This window comes from Scomber scombrus, chromosome 10 (genome assembly GCF_963691925.1).
Source record: "Scomber scombrus chromosome 10, fScoSco1.1, whole genome shotgun sequence".
Lineage (NCBI taxonomy): Eukaryota > Metazoa > Chordata > Actinopteri > Scombriformes > Scombridae > Scomber > Scomber scombrus.
In genome coordinates, this window is record NC_084979.1 from 13,061,644 (window position 1) to 13,081,489 (window position 19,846).

Genomic DNA, 19,846 nt, shown 5'->3' on the forward strand with positions numbered 1-19,846 from the left:
AAGGTTCCTTCTCCAGACGGCATGTTTCAGCTCCTTCCACAGATGTGGGACCGAGGATTTAGATCCGGGCTCATAGAAGGCCACTTCAGAATAGTCCAATGTCTTGCTCTTAGCCATTCTTGGGTGTTTTTATCTGTGTGTTTTGGGTCATTATCCTGTTGGAAGACCCATGACCTGCGACTGAGACCAAGCTTTCTGACACTAGGCAGCACATTTCCCTCCAGAATGCCTTGATAGTCTTGAGATTTCATTGTACCCTGCACAGATTCAAGACACCCTGTGCCAGATGCAGCAAAGCAGCCCCAGAACATAACAGAGCCTCCTCCATGTGTCAAAGTAGGGACAGTGTTCTTTTCTTGGTATGCTTCATTTTTGCGTCTGTGAACATAGAGCTGATGTGCCTTGCCAAAAAGCTCCAGTTTTGTCTCATATGTCCAAAGGACATTGTCCCAGAAGCTTTGTGGCTTGTCAATATGCATTGTGGCAAATTCCAGTCTCGCTTTTTTATGATTTGGTTTCAACAGTGGTGTCCTCCTTGGTCGTCTCCCATGAAGTCCACTTTGGCTCAAACAATGATGGATGGTGCGATCTGACACTGATGTACCTTGACCTTGGAGTTCACCTTTAATTTCTTTGGAGGTTGTTCTGGGCTCTTTGGTTACCATTCGTATTATCCGTCTCTTCAATTTGTCATCAATTTTCCTCCTGAGGCCACGTCCAGGGAGGTTGGCTATAGTCCTGTGGACCTTACATTTCTGAATAATATGTGCAACTGTAGTCACAGGAACATCGAGCTGCTTGGAGATGGTCTTATAGCCTTTACCTTTAACATGCTTGTCTATAATTTTTATTTCTAATCTCCTGAGACAACTCTGTCTTTCGCTTCCTGTGGTCCATGTTCAGTGTGGTACACACAATGTCACCAAACAGCACAGTGACTACTTGAAACCCTTTAAATAGGCGGACTGACTGATTACAAGTTTGAAGACACCTGTAATGCTAATTAGAGGGCACACCTTAGTTTAACATTTCCCTATGGTCAAATTATTTTCAATCTTTTCTAGGGGTACCATCGTTTTTGTCCAGGCCTGTTTAATTAGTTATTATTCTGTTGAACCACAATTCAAAAGCAATGTCTGATTTTCATTGGTTAATTTCAGTAAATGTTTATTTATTATTACTTATGTCAGTTTCAAGTTATTTCAGTGACCATTGTGGGTTTTTCTTTCATTAACAGAGGGGTACCAACAATTTTGTCCACGTGTGTATGGTGGACTTAAACTGTTAAACCTTAAAGTACTCAACTCTGCATTAAGAGCATCACTTATACTTAAATTTATTTTTAAATCTGCAGTGGTTGTCAGCAAAGTTATTGATGTCTGTTCATCCTCTATTTAATAAAAAAAAGTCTATCCTTACCTGCAGTTAACTTATTTTCAGTTAACTGCGGCTGTGGCTCAGGAGGTAGAACGGGTTGTCCACTATTAAGTCCACATGCTGAAGTTTCCGTGAGCAAGATACTGAACCCCAAATTACTCCCGTGTATGAATGATTAGCTCCTCCTGAAGAGCAGGCACCTTGCATGGCAGCATGAATGTATGAATGTGTTTGAATGGCATGTAGTGTAAAGTGCTTAGAGTGGTCAGAAGATTAGAAAGGCGCTATACAAATGCAGTTCATTTACCATTTACTATATTAAAGACAAAGTCATTTCCATAGTTATCAGGTTTCTTGGAAGAGGTCATAGTCAGCTGGCAGAATCATGTTATGAAATCCAAAGCCAAGTGTTAAGGTTCAATGGAAATATTTTGATTAATGATGAACCTTTGTCTATTGAATTAATATTTGAAAAAGGACTATTATTTTTAAATGATCTTTTAAAGAATTAGGACGAAATCATGTCTTACGATGGTCTTGTATGGTACGGTAATATCTGCTGTAGTGGTAGCTATTCAGTCAAAATGGGATGATTTGGGATGCTTTGACTCAGGCTGAAGGCTGGACTTAAAAAGGGGAAAGAAAAAATGGACGAAGTTCAACTAAAGGGATGTAAATATTTTCTTTTTTGGCTCTGTAACTAAGTAATTATATACAGGAGTGTGAGTATGTGGATATGTACAGTTGAAACCAGAAGTTTACATACACTGTATAAAAAGACATATAACCTTTTTTTTCCTCACTGTCTGACTTTATATCAGACGAAACTTTTCCTGTTTTAGGTCAGTTAGGATTACACAAATTATTTATATTTGCTAAATGCCAGAATAATGAGAGAGATCATTTTTTAGACAATTTTTTATTACTTTCTTCAAAGTCAGAAGTTTACATACACTAAGATTACTATGCCTTTAAACAATTTGGGAAAGCCCAGATGATGATGTGATGGGTTTGGAAGCTTCTGATAGGTTAATTGACAACATTTGAGTTAATTAGAGGCACACCTGTGGATGTATTTTAAGGCACACCTCAAACACTGCTTCCTGTGCGTGTGACATCATGGGGAAATCAAAAGAAATCAGCCAAGATATCAGGAAGAGAATTGTGGACTTCCACAAGTCTGGTTCATCCTTGGGTACAATTTCCAGATGCCTGAAGGTGCCACGTTCATCTGTTCAAACAACTATACACAAGTATAAACACCATGGGAATGTCCAGCCATCATACCGCTCAGGAAGGAGACGGGTTCTGTGTCCCAGAGACGAACGTGCTTTGGTGAGAAATGTGAGTATCAACCCCAGAACAAAAGCAAAAGACCTTGTGAAGATGCTGGCTGAAGCTGGTAAGAGAGTGTCATTATCCACAGTGAAACGAGTCCTGTACCGACATGGGCTGAAAGGCCACTCAGCGAGGAAGAAGCCATTACTCCAAAAGCAACATAAAAAAGCCAGATTACAGTTTGCAAATGAGCACAGGGACAAAGACCTTCATTTTTGGAGACATGTCCTGTGGTCTGATGAAACTAAAATTGAACTGTTTGGCCATAATGACCATCGTTACATTTGGAGGAAAAAGGGGGAAGCTTGCAAGTCTGAGAACACCATCCCAACTGTGAAGTACGGGGGTGGCAGCATCATGTTGTGGGGGTGTTTTGCTGCAGGAGGGACTGGTGCACTTCACAAAATAGATGGCATCATGAGGAAAGAACATTATGTAGAAATATTGAAGCAACATCTCAAGACATCAGCCAGGAAGTTAAAGCTTGGGCGCAAATGGGTCTTCCAAATGGACAATGACCCTAAGCATACCGCCAAATTAGTTACAAAGTGGCTTAAGGACAACAAAGTCAATGTTTTGGATTGGCCATCACAAAGCCCTGATCTCAATCCTATAGAAAATTTGTGGGCAGAGCTGAAAAGGCGTGTGCGAGCAAGGCGGCCTACAAACCTGACTCAGTTACACCAGTTCTGTCAGGAGGAATGGGCCAAAATTCCAGCAAACTATTGTGAGAAGCTTGTGGAAGAATACCCAAAACGTTTGACCCAAGTCATACAGTTTAAAGGCAATGCTACCAAATACTAATGAAATGTATGTAAACTTCTGACTTTGAAGAAAGTAATAAAAAATTGTCTAAAAAATGATCCCTCTCATTATTCTGGCATTTAGCAAATATGAATATTTTTTGTAATCCTAACTGACCTAAAACAGGAAAAGTTTCGTCTGATATAAAGTCAGACAGTGAGGAAAAAAAAGGTTATATGTCTTTTTATACAGTGTATGTAAACTTCTGGTTTCAACTGTATATGTTTTGTTGTTAATGCTGATGGTCCCACTTAATATTTTCCTTTACATGTACAGTATGTGTATGTATTCTTTTCACCTTGTGTAACAAAAAGAGAGAGAGAAAGATAAAAGGAATGCATCTGTCACTCAAATGTAACTATATGTTGTTTTTAGGCACCTGATATTATGACACACTGTGTCATTTTTCTTGATTTTGTCATTTATCACCTATTATATACTTTTCCTACTGTGACATGTCGAAATAAACTTTTAGAAAAGGGACAAATATCACTAATATCAATATCATAAATTTCCAACTCTGTCAGTATTTAAGTTATAACTGCAGATACCTGCTCTGTTACATTTCCACAATAACCAGGCGTGTTTTGTTATGTGTCATGAGTGGTACAGTGGTGAACAGATCCAGTTGTAACCACAACACTTCAGTCTCCTCCAAACAGAAACTAGTTTGAGTGATGTCTCTCAGCCCCCTCATATTCCGATGCATACCCGCTTCCACACAAAGAAACAGCCACACATACGCATTTTTGAGTCATTTTAACACCCCTCTCTGCAGCTCTGTGTTTTCAGCCACTTTCAGCTCATTATATTGGTTTCCTGGTACACATATGCTTGATTCCCAATGGCTCTCAACCTGCTCCCCCCACATTTTAAATGGCAGCCACTCCCAGCACATAAACTCACAAAAGCTGATTTTATGCTACTTATCTAGTGTCAAATGAAGGCTTGCTGAAGTAAACAAGTGACAGGTAAAGAAAGTTGAACCACAAAGACACATTTTTCTAGTGATCAGAAATATCTTAATGGTGCTTTAAAATAGCCAAGTAGAGCCAAGAAAACATTTTCACCAAATGCAAGATGGTTAACACAAAAGATGGCAAAAAAAAGAAAAGAAAAGAAAAAGGAAAAAAGGTCTTAATTAAGGTTTGGAAATCGAGCTCTTTTTATGTTTTAAATTTGCTGAGAGTAAGATGGAGTACTACAGCTTAATCCATACTGTTTGACAGTGTCACCAATCTTTTTTTATATTCTGCTTGTTGCAGAGATTCTCTGAGCATCATACTGTACTTAATCTTTTTCCTGATATAAGCTGACTGTACACTACAGCACAGAGACAAAGGAACTGAGGAAATGAGCCACGGGCAGCTAACATTTGACATTTTCTAAGGTTTAAGAAATTGAGTTGGTGGTTTGAATATGGACAAAACTCAGGCAGAAACACATCTTAAGTTCAACAGGCTGACAGAATAAGGAGGTCAAAGAGATGCCTGTGCTACTATCAGATGCATAAGTATGTATTTGTTTGCAGCTTTTAACTGTTGACATCTTCATCCTTGTTCCACTGTAGCTAGCACCTGGGCTTTGTCATAGTGGGTTTTTCTTCTAACAAGACTAGGTCAAAACCTATAGTGTATGTAGGCTACAGCTGGACAGTGTATGAAACACTAGAGGGTTTTTCATTTGTATGTTGCCTGGTTACCATCAGACATGGACATTGACAGCAATTTTAAGATGTTTGTTTTTTATGTAAGTTTAAAGGAATTTTATTTAAGATTTAGTGGCATGTATTGGTGTGGTTGCAGATTGTAAAAACTCACATGTGTGGTTTGCCTGTTCTGAGCTACTTTAGAAACATGGTAGTGCAACATGGCAGTCTCCATGGAAGAGGACGCACCTCCTATGTAGATATAAAGGGTTCATTCTAAGATAATGAAAACATAATGATTCTTATTTCCAGGTGATTATACACTAATTAAAACATACTTAGGAATATTATCTTCTATTTCTGCCGATATTTCTGCCAATAGATTCACCTAAATCTTTCACATTGGTCCTTAAGGTGTAGTTATGTGTATAGTACACAAAGGAAACACATTAAAAATATGAAAAATACATTGCACCAGATTTTGGGTGTAGAATATATGGTGCTATTGTAAGAAGGCGGGAGTTAAGACTGTTTTATTTATTACTTCACTTTCCTATGACCTGAAAAATAGTTTAAATGCAGTAGCAATCAAGTTAATCATTAATGCAAATGTGGAAGTGCTTTATTATAATGTGCAGAAATAGATTGACAGTAAGTTACACTGGTGACTTTGCGTAGATCCTCTCTTCTTACATAAATGTCAAACAAGGGTATTCTTTGAAGGTAATCATTTCATTATTCTCACCTGAAAAAATATTATCACTTATTAAAGTCACATATTAACAGTCATTCATTCATTCATTCATGTTTCATACCGCTTATCTCCTCTAGAGGGTCACAGAGGGGCTGGAGCCAATCCCAGCTGTCATTTGGCGAGAGGCAGGGTACACCATGGACAGCCCACCAGTCCATCACAAGGCTAACATATTAACAGTCCTACAATGAAAATTACAACAGCTTAATTTCTGCCATGTCAGTTGGTGCAAAATGCATTCATGGATTCTTAGCTTTGGCCGACCAAAGGTGTTACTTCACCCTTCAGTGAGTGACTCAGTCAGTCAGTCAGTGACAGACTTTGTTGGGGGCCTTATTTGTGTGATCCAGACAAAAAGCTGAAATAATGGAATGTAGGATTTTCTGTCTTTTATGTTCAGTTAATACCTACTGCAGTGCAGTAAAAATGTAACCAGAGTAAAATTATTTAATATGCTTTCAACATGCCCTGCTGGCACTTTTTCAAAGTGTGTGTTCAAAACATGTGTTCTCTGTCACATTGATGTTGCAAATTATTCAAAACACATGAGCCAAACATGAGCCACTGTTGCTATGGAGAAAAACTCATAGTCAGAGTCGCCAGTCAGAGCTGTCGTTAATTCCAATGAAGTGTTTCTGACACTAAGTCAGAAAACTAAACTTTAAACACCTGATGGATATTATTATTATTATTATTATTATTATTATTGTTATTTATTTTTTCCCCCTCTCAGTGTGACCAGTCTCCTAGGTGGGTGGGATGCAGATGTTGGTACAATGTATAATATGTAAATGTTTGAAAACTCCATAAAAACATATGAATAATAAACACCTGATGGATTTATTTCCTCCACCCACGGTTAGGCTAGCTGAATCACTTTTAACCTCTGAGTGGACGTTTCAAAATACTTCTTAAAAGCCATAGTTTACTTTTGATGTTTTTCTGCACAAAAGTGTGTTTTTCTAATCAAACAACCAAATTTTAACACAATTGGTCATATTTTATACCATGATTAGTTCATGAAAGTTTGGGGAATTGCTCACCAAAGGTCAAACATTGTCTATTGCAGCTTTAATATTTTACTTTAATGAATGTATCATCAAATGGACAATGTTGCACATATTCTCACTACAGTTTGTAGTTCTGTGGCTTTTGGCTGTACGAAACTAGCCTACGTATTATAGTTTTTCTCAGTCTCTTTGGTACAGTAAGTGCACTTCTTGAAATGATTCTTACAAATAGCACCACACAATGGATGGCCTGCAAAATCCTTAATTTATATCTCAAAAGTAAATATGTCAATGAACATGTCAAGCAAGATCAGTATTGTATGGCTAAGGTTTTGATGATGATGATGAGGATGATGATGACGATGATGATAATAATCATCATCATCATCATCTTTATTGTCCACAAATGTAGAAATGTGCCTTCAGCGTCACAGGTTGGTTAAAACACATCACAGTAAATCACAAAACATAAAATGCTAAAATAAAATAAACTGCATGTGGGCAGCGACGATCTCTAAAGCTGTGCACCTAAACCTGTTCTGATCATCTTTTTTTAGTTTTAAAATCTGTGGGGAATGTTCTGAAAAACTACACCTCATGTTTCTGTAACAGGTGCCGACAACCGTGGAGACTCCTCGTTTCAGGGCAATACTCTGCTTTGACGCAGGGGGGCGCAGTTCTCCGCCAGGTGGGTTTTCCTCCCTCCGCACCTTCCCATCCCATCGCTGCTGGTTGTGGCTGCTCCGTCCTCGCCGCCGTGCAGCCCCCTTCTTCCGTGCAGGGGGAGCTGACTTGATGCGCATAATAAATCATCTCTGCAAGATCCCTTTCAAGCCCAAATTCCAGACCTACGCGTGTTTGATTTCAGAGGCGAGACTCGAGCCTCTTGACTGGCGATGATTTAAATGTGATTCTGCACAGAAAACAACGTGGGTGTTGTTTGTGTGCGTGTGCGTGTGATTGTGTGTGTGTGTATGTGTGTGTATTTGTGATGGGGAGTGGAGGAGAAAGGGAAGAGCAGCGATATGAAACGCGTGTGTTTATGCCTCCTGTGTTATCTCTGACTGACCACCGGCTCAATTTCACCTGTATGAACGACCTTGCGATTGTGACCGAAATTTTCCTAACAAGGTTTCCATGGAGGATCAATCTGTCGCTTTTTCTGTGAGGGCTGAATTTGGTTCCTGCTGGTCTCAAGATATTTCAAGATAAGAGGTAAGACAAAAACATACATATATAGATGTATACCCCAAGAGCGCGCTTGGCATTTGTGAACGTGCACAAATACAGAAAGCTAAATTATTTACACAATGATATTTATATGTTGAAATATTTATTCACTCTAACAGGCTCACAAGTCGGCCCTGTCTTCTGTACTATCCCGAATTGGCACATCAGTTCTTCCTGCCATTGCCTGTTTGATAAGAATAATAATTGTTTGTTTAAGCTGGAACAACGTGCCCTCCCAATTGCAGCCAATTCCTTTACACTGAGTAGTCTGATTTAGGGGAGGCATGCAGTCAGAAACAGGCACTTCTTTATACAAAAAGGAGTTGCTTTGTGGCTCAGTCATGCTTTTCTTTGTCAAAGTGATGTGCACTTCCATGAGTCGCATGCTGGTATTTTAGCATTTGAGTACCACTGTGGTGCCTACCTGGTGTGATGCCACACTGCAGCCCAGCTTCACTTCACCTCACTGTCTGAAATATGTTGCTGTAGGCCAGCACCAACATATTTTAAAGCCAGATCAGCCTTGGGTGCATTTGCAGTATGGTGGTTTTATGTACCAGTTGATCAATGAGAAACCTTAAATGTGTTCAGGTGATATGAAGGACCATTTAAATATGCCTTGTTTAAAGGTGAAAAAAAAAATCTTACCTGTACCTTGAGAGTGTTGTGGCGGTGATTGGCAACATGCTTTCAAAGATACTGTATGTGAAAAACATGCAGACATACACACAACATTTATACCCTGCAACATTCACCAGGTAATTGTATAATGGTATGCCAAGATGTCAGCTGGAATATCTGTGATGAAGTCAGCTCAGGTCTTCAAAGTAAGTACACTCCCACTCTTCCAGCTGGGCTATTTGTTCAACCAGCCTGTTACTTGGATGCAGGTGGAGTGTGATGGAGGTGCTAGATATTGTGATTATACATTATTTTGTTCATGTCAGTTAACCCAGTGATGTGTTGGTAAAGGAGGGCACCCTTCTTGATTGAGAGTGATTCACCCTGTAAAAGCTTTCACACCACCTTCTATCACCATCATCAAGTGTGTGTGTGTGTATGTGTGCACAGATACATGCTTTTGTACATGTGAATCACTGAGTGGTCGGCTCCTGGGTAATATCAGAGACAGGATTCTGTATTAAGCATTTGTAAATGATTTATTAGAACTGCATTAAAAAAAAAAGAACACGTGGCATCAGCTGTTACACAGTGCCATCCCTAACAAAACCCCATTACAAATTAACCATAACATGCAAAGTCGACAGTAGTGTAATACCCTCCATACCTTCCAAACACCAATCCACAGTTCTGAGGTACCAGCAGTTTGCACACTGTGGGCCTATCATCACTGAGGTATGGCATGCAGGACTCCACTTGAGAAAAAGCGTACCAATCCCATTTTGCAGACTTTGGGGCGAAGAAAAGGACCGAGCAAACATGAAAGGTAGGGAAGAAAATCCTGGCAGAGACCCCACGTGTCTGATTTGACATCCAGGCAACTGACAAACAATTAGACTCTCCATAAGTAGTGCTCTGAACCAGGCTCGCCCTGGGATTAGGCCACAAATGAGCCGCGCATCACGGCTTATGTCTTCTAAATGGAAAGTGAGTATCTGTGTGGAGGCAGGGTGTTGTATTTGTTGTACACAGTGAGAAAGTGAGTTTGGTGTGTAGGTGTGTGGGGGTTGTGTGACATTTAACGGATTGGTTTTATCTGTTTCTGCCCTTAATATATCTTGAACACCTCTTGAAGAAATGTGTGTTTTGTGTATGTTTCTGTGTGTGCAGAGCAGCTGTTTTATGTGCATGCCTTCATGAAGATGCCCTCTAATGTACACGGATCTGCTCGTAGTGTGCACACGTGAATGTGTGGCTGCTCACCTAACGGCTACGTTGTTGCAGGTTCTCTGTTGTGTGTAGGTTTGACATTTCATAATTGTATCATTACTCGTTCAGTCTCCTCCTGCAAGAAGTGGGTGCATCGCAATTTGCAACACATGCGACGAGCAGACAGACACTTGCCCTTGATTATGGACCTGGGTAGAATGGCTTCCTCATCAGGCTGTCTTGATTCACCCCAGCATGTGGGGAGACACATGCTGCTGTGGGTGAATCTAATTGATTGGATGGCACCCAATTCCCAGGTCCAAGTCTCCTCAGGCAGCCAGAGTGTGAATCCGTCCAAGTGAAGGATGAGGCTGGGCGTTGGTTGCTCCCGTAATAGATTGGCATGGGCTTCCTCCCATATGCCTCTGGTATCACCCTCAGACATCTCTGGGTGCAAGTTGGCCACCTCACAGGGCACAAAGTGACACCGCCTGGATCTTCAATGATTGGAAATATGAGAATGCACTGAGGGAACAAGATGCATCTTGAACCAAATTCCATATCCAATTTTATCGCTATTATGTTTTATTAGATCCCTTTATTCCACCAAAACTTATGCTTCCTCTGTCTTGTCCTGACAGGCAATTAAAAGGCACAGTATTGAAAGTGGAATAAAAATGTTAGGGTTTGGTATTTTACAACTAAATTCTCGTTTCAACAGGTCAAGCTCCCCTCTCTCACAGAACACGAGTGCCATTTCAAAGCTTATTGGATGAAAGTCTCATTTGCCCTTGGCTGCCAAAGATGACGTTTCCATGGAAACAGCTTCTACTGTTATCAATCATCGACTGTCTGGCAGGTAAACCACCTTTTTATATGAGTAATGATTCTTTCACGTTTGGACGTTTACAGTTGCGGGATGATAGCTAAAGAGCCGAAAATCATGTCAGTGTCAGAGATGATAGGATGGCCCCGGTTTAAAGGAACAATCCTCAGTATTGACTTCCATTCACAATACAATGCGCTCGATCTTCCTCTTTACTCCCCTCTGATTGTAACCTGGTGGAGAGACATCGAATGCTGTTTCCCTGTTTTTTTACACTTTTTTTGGCACTTATTGGAAAATTTGAACAACACAAAGCACAGAGCAAAAACTATCCTTTTTTATTATTCAAAGAAATGTGTTATTTTTTATAATGTTCACTGAGAACACAGATCAATAATTGCTCCTCCAAATTCACAGCTTTTTTGAAATATGTATATAAGATGTACATTTACCAATAAATTAATGAATTTACCAATGAGGAACAAATCCCAAATCTCTTGTATTAAATTAAAAAATACTATATGTATCATAAGTTTATGTTGTACCACTATGAGTACATATAAGCTTGCCAAATTCAAAGTGGCAGGAATGTCAATGCAATACGTTGGTACATTTTCAGGTGTCCAGCTTATCCATTTGGAAGAGCGTGCACTTTGTTACACCTGAAAATAATGTGACATGTATTGAGTTTTTTTCCATGTTTGGTAATGTCCAACCTCCCCTTTTTGGAAAAGCGCTCCCCTGTTAGGCCCAAATATCCTATTTCCGATATCAAAAATGTCGCATTTTTTGTCACTGTTTTTCTGGCAGATTGTCTAGACAGCGGATCATATCATGGTCCGAGATGGCGGATGGAGCCAGGTGACTTATTTATTCCTGTAGACTCCATCGAGGAAGAGGCTACTCTGACTTGTGATGCTAAGGGACCCACACCTCTTCAGTACAGGTACACGCACGTTTATTACATTATTTTAGCTTTAATTTTTTAATTGGTCCATTTATGTTTACTTCAGCGAAAATCGGATCTACAAATCCACAACATTTGTGTGAAAACTAGATTATCAAAAATATAATTTGCAGCACAAAATTGTAGTTTGCCAAGTAAGAAAGTTCATTTCAATTGATAACGTAATCATCATGCATTGCTTTATTTGTATAGACTCAGGTGCACAATCAACAGTTCGCTTGCACTTTCCGTCTATTTTTACCTTGTTTAATGTAAATTACTGTGATCAGTGCAGGAAACAAACAAGCTTTGTGTGTGTGTGTGTGTGTGTGTGTGTGTGAAAATCAGTTTTAAATGATCTGCTCAGGATGTGGTTTGGTGCCAATCTTTCAAAACCAACAACATTTACAGTAAATAAGGATTCGTAATTCAAAGATTCTATTTTTCATTTGGCATGGAAAGGGGCTTGCTCCCCCATTAATTTTCTCCAAATTAGAATTAAATGCATGCATGTCATAATGGCTTCGCTAATTCATATTGACTAACACGCCACCGATCTGCCTCTAGTCTCGCCAGATAGTATCTTAGTGACACACATGCAGCATCTTAATGATGGTCCCCTCTTATAAAACACCATGAGACCAATGCAGGTTACTAGACACCAGTTGGCACCAACAGGCACTGATTACAAGTGTCTTTGGCGTTGAACAGTGGAATTACTGCAGCACAGCCAGCACAGACGAGCTCAATGATAGTGGTGTGGAGTACGTATGCTCATTATTTCAGGCTTTTCACATTCCCCGCCTAAGACCAGGTATTTCCATGTACTGATTAAAGGTGAGATGAGCATGTTTAACGTGGTGTCTTGTCAAGCTGGCTGTGCTAGGCACTGCATGCCCTCAGCACCTCTCTGCCTCCTCTCTTGAAGTGTAAATGGGCTCACACTGCTCCCTCCCCCTACTTCTTTTTTCTCTCTCTGTTCCTTTCCTATGCCAGTCCTGTCACTCAGTGAAAGAGATGAGGCTTCCACAATACACAGCATAATAAGTCATGGGAGAAAGCGACATACAGAAAAACATCTTGTCTACATAGGGTCATAAAAGTGGTGCAGTTTGAGATTTCTAAAATCTAAACAGAAGGTGACTTGACTAACCTTTACTCAACCTGAGATTTGAATCCTGTGGCTCTGACTGCAGTGTAATCCTGAATACTTGTGTTTCTTTGTGGTCAGATGGTCAGACAACATGTGTTAACAAAATGAGTTTCAAGCAGAGTAATTCAGTTTGGAGTTTCTATTCAATCACCTGCCCAATGTTCAGGGCACCACAAAGCAGCAGTGGCACTTCAAAGCAGGTCAAAAAGAGGTGAAAATGGTGACTCGGGGATAAAGAGCTCAATGCGTGCGAGAATGCAGACAGCTAAACAAAGACAAGTGTGTATCACTAGTTGATCCAAACCTTACAGGCAACATCTTAAACTATATAGTTGGAAATACTTGTAGGTTTCACCTAAATGTGCACACATAGCTATCGAGTACAAGTGTTTAAAATATGGCGGTGAGCACCCATCAACATTCAATGATTGGATTTTTTCTTTAAGAAATTATTTCAAACTTGAAAGCTTTTGAAAGGTTGACCATTATGGCCTCCATGTCTTTCATTTCCACTTAAGGAAAGCAGAATTAAAGAATGTGGCTGAAGGAAAGAAACTGTTATTTTCTATGCTTGAAGAAGAATGAAGGAACATTCTTGAACAGTGCTCCGTCCTTGAACCCGTCAGTGCTCCAATTTTTAATAGTATTTAAAAAGAGATAGCGTGTTGTGGTGGCAGAGAAAGAGTGTCTTTTCTTGCTGAATAATGGGACTTGTTTAAATCAATGAGTTAACCTTGTGTTTTTAAGAGTTCTTTCAGGTGCTTCATTTATTTGATAGCGCCATCTCAACCTGCCTTTCAAAGTATTCTTTTCTCTTAAATTCCCACGCCTGTTAAGCGTGAGAAGAAGGATGTAATGGAAGGTGAAAAAGAGTATAAAAGGCATCCTTTGTTACATCAACCCTACTGTTACCTCTTGCCAAATGCTAATGTTTTGTTATAATGAGAAGTCAAGGTGGAATAATGTCACATTATGTAAATTGTGACAGAGAAGATTTGATGGTTAAGATTGATGGTAATATATGATATGATAATGATATTTTGATAGTTATCTATCTATCTATCTATCTATCTATCTATCTATCTATCTATCTATCTATCTATCTATCTATCTATCTATCTATCTATCTATCTATCTATCTATCTATCTATCTATCTATCTATCTATCTATCTATCTATTTATCTATCTATCATAATATTGGGGATGTCTTTTAAAACCATTGTCTTCTGCTTTCCTTTAAATGGCAGAGGACAGCTTTGTATACGATACTCTAAGATTAAACTTTAATGATCCCTGTGGGGAAAATGGGTTAGCTGCAGCAGCAAAATAAAGAAAAAATGAATAAAAACAGATAAATACTGAATAAATAAAACATGTTTGAGTATTATATAAACACACAACCAATAACACCATTGCAGCACTGCGGATCACAGCAATAATATAATTGGATTACCCGGACAAAGAAGTATACAAACAGTTATGAAACACATTCAGAGTATGATAAATGTGCAGTTGTGTAATAAAAACGAGAGTTGACAAGAATGTGTGTCTGTGAAAAGTATAACCACGACTACAGAGGCCATTCAAATGCTCATCAATATACTTTTATATTGCTTTAGACATATACACACATTTATCAACTGCTTTCTCCAAGTTCCTCTGTAACTTACGTAACGGAAAATACTTGTGTATGTGACTTTGTCAGGAAAATAGAGGCACTGCAAGAAAAGCATTAATGGTAAAAATCTCAACCATTAACTTCATGCTGTACATGTCAAGCCCATAATTTCTAGACACCAGTGCAAATATACAGTGTGTTACCATTACTTATAGTGAGTTACTGCAGTGAGTTGTGTTCTCCGCTCAGACCAGTCAGACCACCTTGGTTGGTAGAAAGAAATGGACAGTGCATTTTGCCAGGGACTGATGGTGTCTTTGCCCTCACAGATGGTCATTGAATGGGACTCTCATAAATCTGGACCTGGATCGCCGGCGGCGTCTGTCTGGGGGCAACCTCATTATAAGCAGTCTGGACCGTTACCAGGATGTAGGGATGTACCAGTGTATGGCCTACAACACTGTAGGAGCAATCCTCAGCAGGAGAGCGAGTCTGCAGTTTGCCTGTAAGTTTAAAATCAGTGTATGTCACCTTTTACTAAGAAATGGCATGAAAGTGTACCTGCACTTTGCAAATAATGCAGACTCACACTGAACTGGGTGGGCGACATTTGCAACATTTATTAGAGTGCTGCGACATTGATGTGAAGTCACATTAAATGTTAAAGTAACAAGGGAGCAGTTTGAGTGTGATGACTTGTGTGGTCACTTCAAATGCACGTGCAAACTAAGAAGGACTACTTCACTTTGCTTTGCTTAGTTCGATTGAAAGTGAATGGTGTTTCATTGGATGTGCTCTGGGATAAATAAATCCAACAAATTGCAAAAGTGTTTGATGAATATCTTAATAAAACAGTCTGAAGCCTGAGGAAACCAGCATTTACTTTAACTGGAACATAATAGGCTTTTATTGTGATAAAAAGATATAATGCAAATGGACAAAATCTACATAATGTTTTAATGTTTAAGATTTCACACATTGCTTTAGAGTATATTATAGCTACATCATCCCAAAACATAGAAGTTAGACCGTATATAAACTGATTTTTTTCACTTCACATATCTGTGGTAGTGAAACCAGCAAACATCTGAATGATTAAATGCATACTTTCTGTTTATGTGCTATTCATTAAGGGGTCTTTTCATGCAGATCACGATAAAACATCTTTTCACACCTACTCCTGATGCTATCAGGACATGCAGATATTTTGGAGGTTTTATTTGACAAGCTTTTAAAACATGCACTGCTGAGACTTGTGCTGATGTGTGGCACCCATGAAAAGGAAAAATGACATTTAAAAAAAACTCAACAACAAAGAGAGCAGAAATAATGTCGTGGTTACAACTGATCATCTAGACCTTGCACCTTGCCTATTTTGTTTTACCTTCTAATGAAAATGGCAATTGCAACATGTCTATGGAGCATCAGTGATAAGTAGGAAAATATGTTGTCATTATTATCTTGAAATGTTTTATGTGGTTTTGAGTGTGTTTTATCTCAGCATTAATTGGATGTGACATTATAGGATATAAGTAAGTGAACACCCAAAAAAAGTAATGAGTTAATTAATTATTTAAGGTCCTTGTAAAACTTGCTGCACTGCTTTTCGGTTTATAAGTTCAGTGCTTTACAAACCACCATGTACTTAGAAGAAGCTCTTTTCTAGCTCTTTCTCTCTATTTCTCTCTCTCTCTCTCTCTCTCTCTCTCTCTCTCTCTCTCTCTCTCTCTCTCTCTCTCTCTCTCTCTCTCTCTCTCTCAGGCAAAAGTGCAATTCTCCTGACAATTTCCTTACAGATTTGTGTTAGTATCTTGCTGAAAGCTTTACACCACTCTGTTCCACTGTAATATGTGAGATCCTGCGGTGATCTCTCTTTTCATTTTTTTTTTCTGCCTCAGACTTAGATCATTTCAAAGTCCACACCAGAAGCGCGGTGTCAGTCCGAGAGGGACAAGGAGTGGTGTTGCTTTGTGGAACGCCCACTTCCTCAGGAGGTAAAACTCTCTAGCCTTCATCTTGACCTCCAAACAACCTCAACGCTGAAGTTCTAGTGGTGTTTTCTCCATGATTGGCTGATGTGTGTCCTTACACGTCTGACATGCATCCATATTTATCTTCCAGACCTTACTTATGCATGGGTCTTCAATGAGTACCCGTACTTTGTTCAGCAAGACAATCGACGTTTCGTCTCCCAGCAGACGGGGAACCTTTACATCTCCAAGGTGGAGCCCTCTGATGTGGGTAACTACACCTGTGTAGTAATGAACAGCATCACAAAGGGCAAAGTTCATAGCTCACCTACGTCTCTGGTCCTCAGGACAGATGGTAAGACCCAGCTTATGACCACGATATGACAAATATGCCTCTCAGCCTTGTATTACTGCAAGGACCTATCCTTTCAAGGTGGCTTTAATCATCATCTAGCATGAGTGCTCTTTATCCTGTTGTGCTGTACTGTAGTTGAATCACAGAGTGCTAATGCCTGTAAGTAAATAGTTTCTCCTCAATGTAGGGCAGCAAACAAAGCAAAAAATCTCTTCTTTGCTGACTTAGCTTTCTTTATAATTCGCATTCCCTTTAAAAGCTTTCCCTCTGCTTTCACATGACTTTGCAGCCTGGTTCTCGATGGCCTGTTGTTCTGTTCCCTCTCTGTTATGCTTTCATAGAAAGTGTGCATAAAGATTGCCTTCGAAATGAATTAAACATAAGCTGTACGTCATTGGACCATTACATTGAGTGTTCCGGTGGCTCAACCAGTTAGTTTCCACTCAGTGTACTGTACATGTAGCTGCATAAATTTAAATCCCATCGCATCACTTTCTGATCCTGGTCCTGACTGTCTTCTCTGAATACTGATACAAACAGTGAATCGACAGAGACTGGTGAACTGCCCACTCAAGCTTTAAAATAATACATAAACAGTCAGACTAGTTGAAAAAAGAAGATTTCAAACATATTCTGTCTATTCCACCAAGAAGACATTTAGATTATTCCTTGCTGGTTCTTCACTGCACTCTGGTGACTGCACACTTAAGTGATGTACTACTTTGAGTTTACCCATGAGAGAATGTTTGCTCATGTGTCTTCTATTTCTCCTCTGTTAGCTTTGCGGTGCTATTGTTTGGTCCATAATGCAAGCCATATTGCTCGTAAGTCATGAATAATGGAAGACTGAGCAAGTTCTTGTGCTTGCTCTTCATAGGAGTGATGGGTGAATATGAGCCGAAAATAGAAGTTCATTTCCCAGACAATGTACCCTCAGCAAAAGGATCAACAGTTACGCTGGAGTGTTTCGCCCTTGGGAAGTAAGCTGAATTCCTTGAAGCATGTTTTCAATCTTCTGCTGTCTTTTATTCCAGATGAGGAAGCCTAGGATTTCTATATAGTAAAGTTACAGTGGCAATTATATTTCTTAGAGTGTAGCACCAAGCCGTGATTGGTCTGAAAACCATGTGAGTCGGCTTATTTTGTTGCTGGATTGGCTTAACTGTGACCCATTCATCCGTTAAAAAAAAAAACGTTGAATAAGCTTTAAGCTCCATCAAACACTTTATTGCAGGATTATTACAGACACACCTGCAACCTGAGTGACAATCTGAAAAACTTCAAAGGCAATTATATCAGAATTTCTGCTTCCTCTTTCTTTTGCAGCCCTGTACCAGAGATCACCTGGAAGAGGGCAAACGGAGTTCCCTTCCCCAGCAAAGTCAAAATGAAGTACTCCAACGCTGTGCTAGAGATCCCCAGCTTCCAGCAGGATGATACAGGAGCGTACGAGTGTGTGGCCGAGAACAAGATGGGCAAGAACACAGCCACTGGTCGGCTGGCATTCTATGGTACTGAAGATTTTGTTTGGCTTGCAAAGACAAAAAAAAAAAGCCTAGCTCAGATATTTATATCTCCATGATAACAGAGCTACCCCCAAAACAGTGGATACATTTTTTTGAGTGTTGAAACCCCTGTGAAATGTCTTGTTTCAAGATCAGAATTTGATACAGACACTCCGATAACATTTTCGCTGCATCATGAATCATTTTATCCCATTCAAATAAGCAGGGGGGGGGGGGCTTTGGAGACATCAACAATACGTGCTGATACAAAAATGTTTTATTTTTGGTCTTTTCATGGGATTTGTCAACAGTAAGACAAATATTGAAAATCACTAGCCTTACCTTCAAATTTATAGCAGCTGAAATGTTTAAATGAAATGTTTTAAAACTTTTGTAAAACTTTTATTGGATGATTAAAAACTCAAAACTTGTTCTACTCTAAATGGTAACCATATGAATAACACTTTCAATTCACCCCTAGAACTGTTATCTGAGAAAGCATTTCTCGGCATATCTAGACATGCCAGTTTCTGAGTATCCTTCTGAATTCAATGTAAGAATATAAAAATTGTTACATAGAAAATATTTCACTATATCATAAAAATATATAAAATGTTAGTCTACCACTAGATATCACAAAAATGCCTAATTAACAAAGAAGTCTCATGAATGGAAGGTGTCAAGCTAAATTTATCACAAACAGCAACATATAATTTGCGTGTTAATGTGACTCTTGCTCCCTGCTCTCACACTTTATAGCAGTATGTCACTCATTCTGTTTCTCTCACCTTCATATTCTTAATACAACCCTGATAATACATCAACTACTGCCCTCTCATTCACACCCATCTCTCTGTCACTCTCCATTTCAAACTCTTGTTCTGCCGTTCGATAAAAGGCATAAAATACACTCTGTACACTCCCATAGTTTCTAAATGTTGCTGTCATTCTTGCTCCCTTTTGTGAACATTTTGATAATCTGCTTAAACATATTCAGACATTAATCATTTCAAATTAAGGCCATACTAATTATAACAGTTCAACGTGTGGATTCAAAAATATTTATTTTCTGTTTGATGATTTAGGATAAAACCCATGCTCCAAGCATTCATGTGCTACAAAAAAGTCTTTGCTCTGCACTCCACTCACAAAATATCCTGTCTTGTCTTAAGCACTCTCAGCACTTGAGCCTTTGTTGAGAGGTGGTTGCCAACCAGTTCCATCACAAGTCTTTGTAAAACCTCCTTATTCCAACATCACACACTCACAATGAAAGATAACTTTCTCTTTGGCCAAATACCATTTATCCAGGCCCCAGATTATCATCCCCCCAGACTACATTTGGTGTAGCTTTTCTAGTTTTGGCATTATCTTCTCTTGGTATCTTTGTGTCTGTTGTCATACATGGATATAAAAAAGGCTTTACAAAAATGTACATTTAACCGCTGGTAATAATGTTAGTGAGAACTGATTTTTAATAT

General features: G+C 39.2%; 1 protein-coding gene across 1 annotated transcript in view; it reads left to right on the forward strand.

The window, feature by feature from the left end:
* Positions 1-10,795: 10,795 nt before the first annotated feature.
* The window catches only part of LOC133987455 (contactin-3-like), a 32,069-nt gene continuing 23,018 nt past the window's right edge, over positions 10,796-19,846 (forward strand). The window contains exons 1-7 of the mRNA XM_062426833.1: positions 10,796-10,850; positions 11,628-11,763; positions 14,865-15,040; positions 16,434-16,529; positions 16,657-16,860; positions 17,738-17,840; positions 18,187-18,371. Coding sequence (XP_062282817.1) covers positions 10,796-10,850; positions 11,628-11,763; positions 14,865-15,040; positions 16,434-16,529; positions 16,657-16,860; positions 17,738-17,840; positions 18,187-18,371 — 955 coding nt within the window. The remainder of the gene's footprint in view (positions 10,851-11,627; positions 11,764-14,864; positions 15,041-16,433; positions 16,530-16,656; positions 16,861-17,737; positions 17,841-18,186; positions 18,372-19,846) is intronic.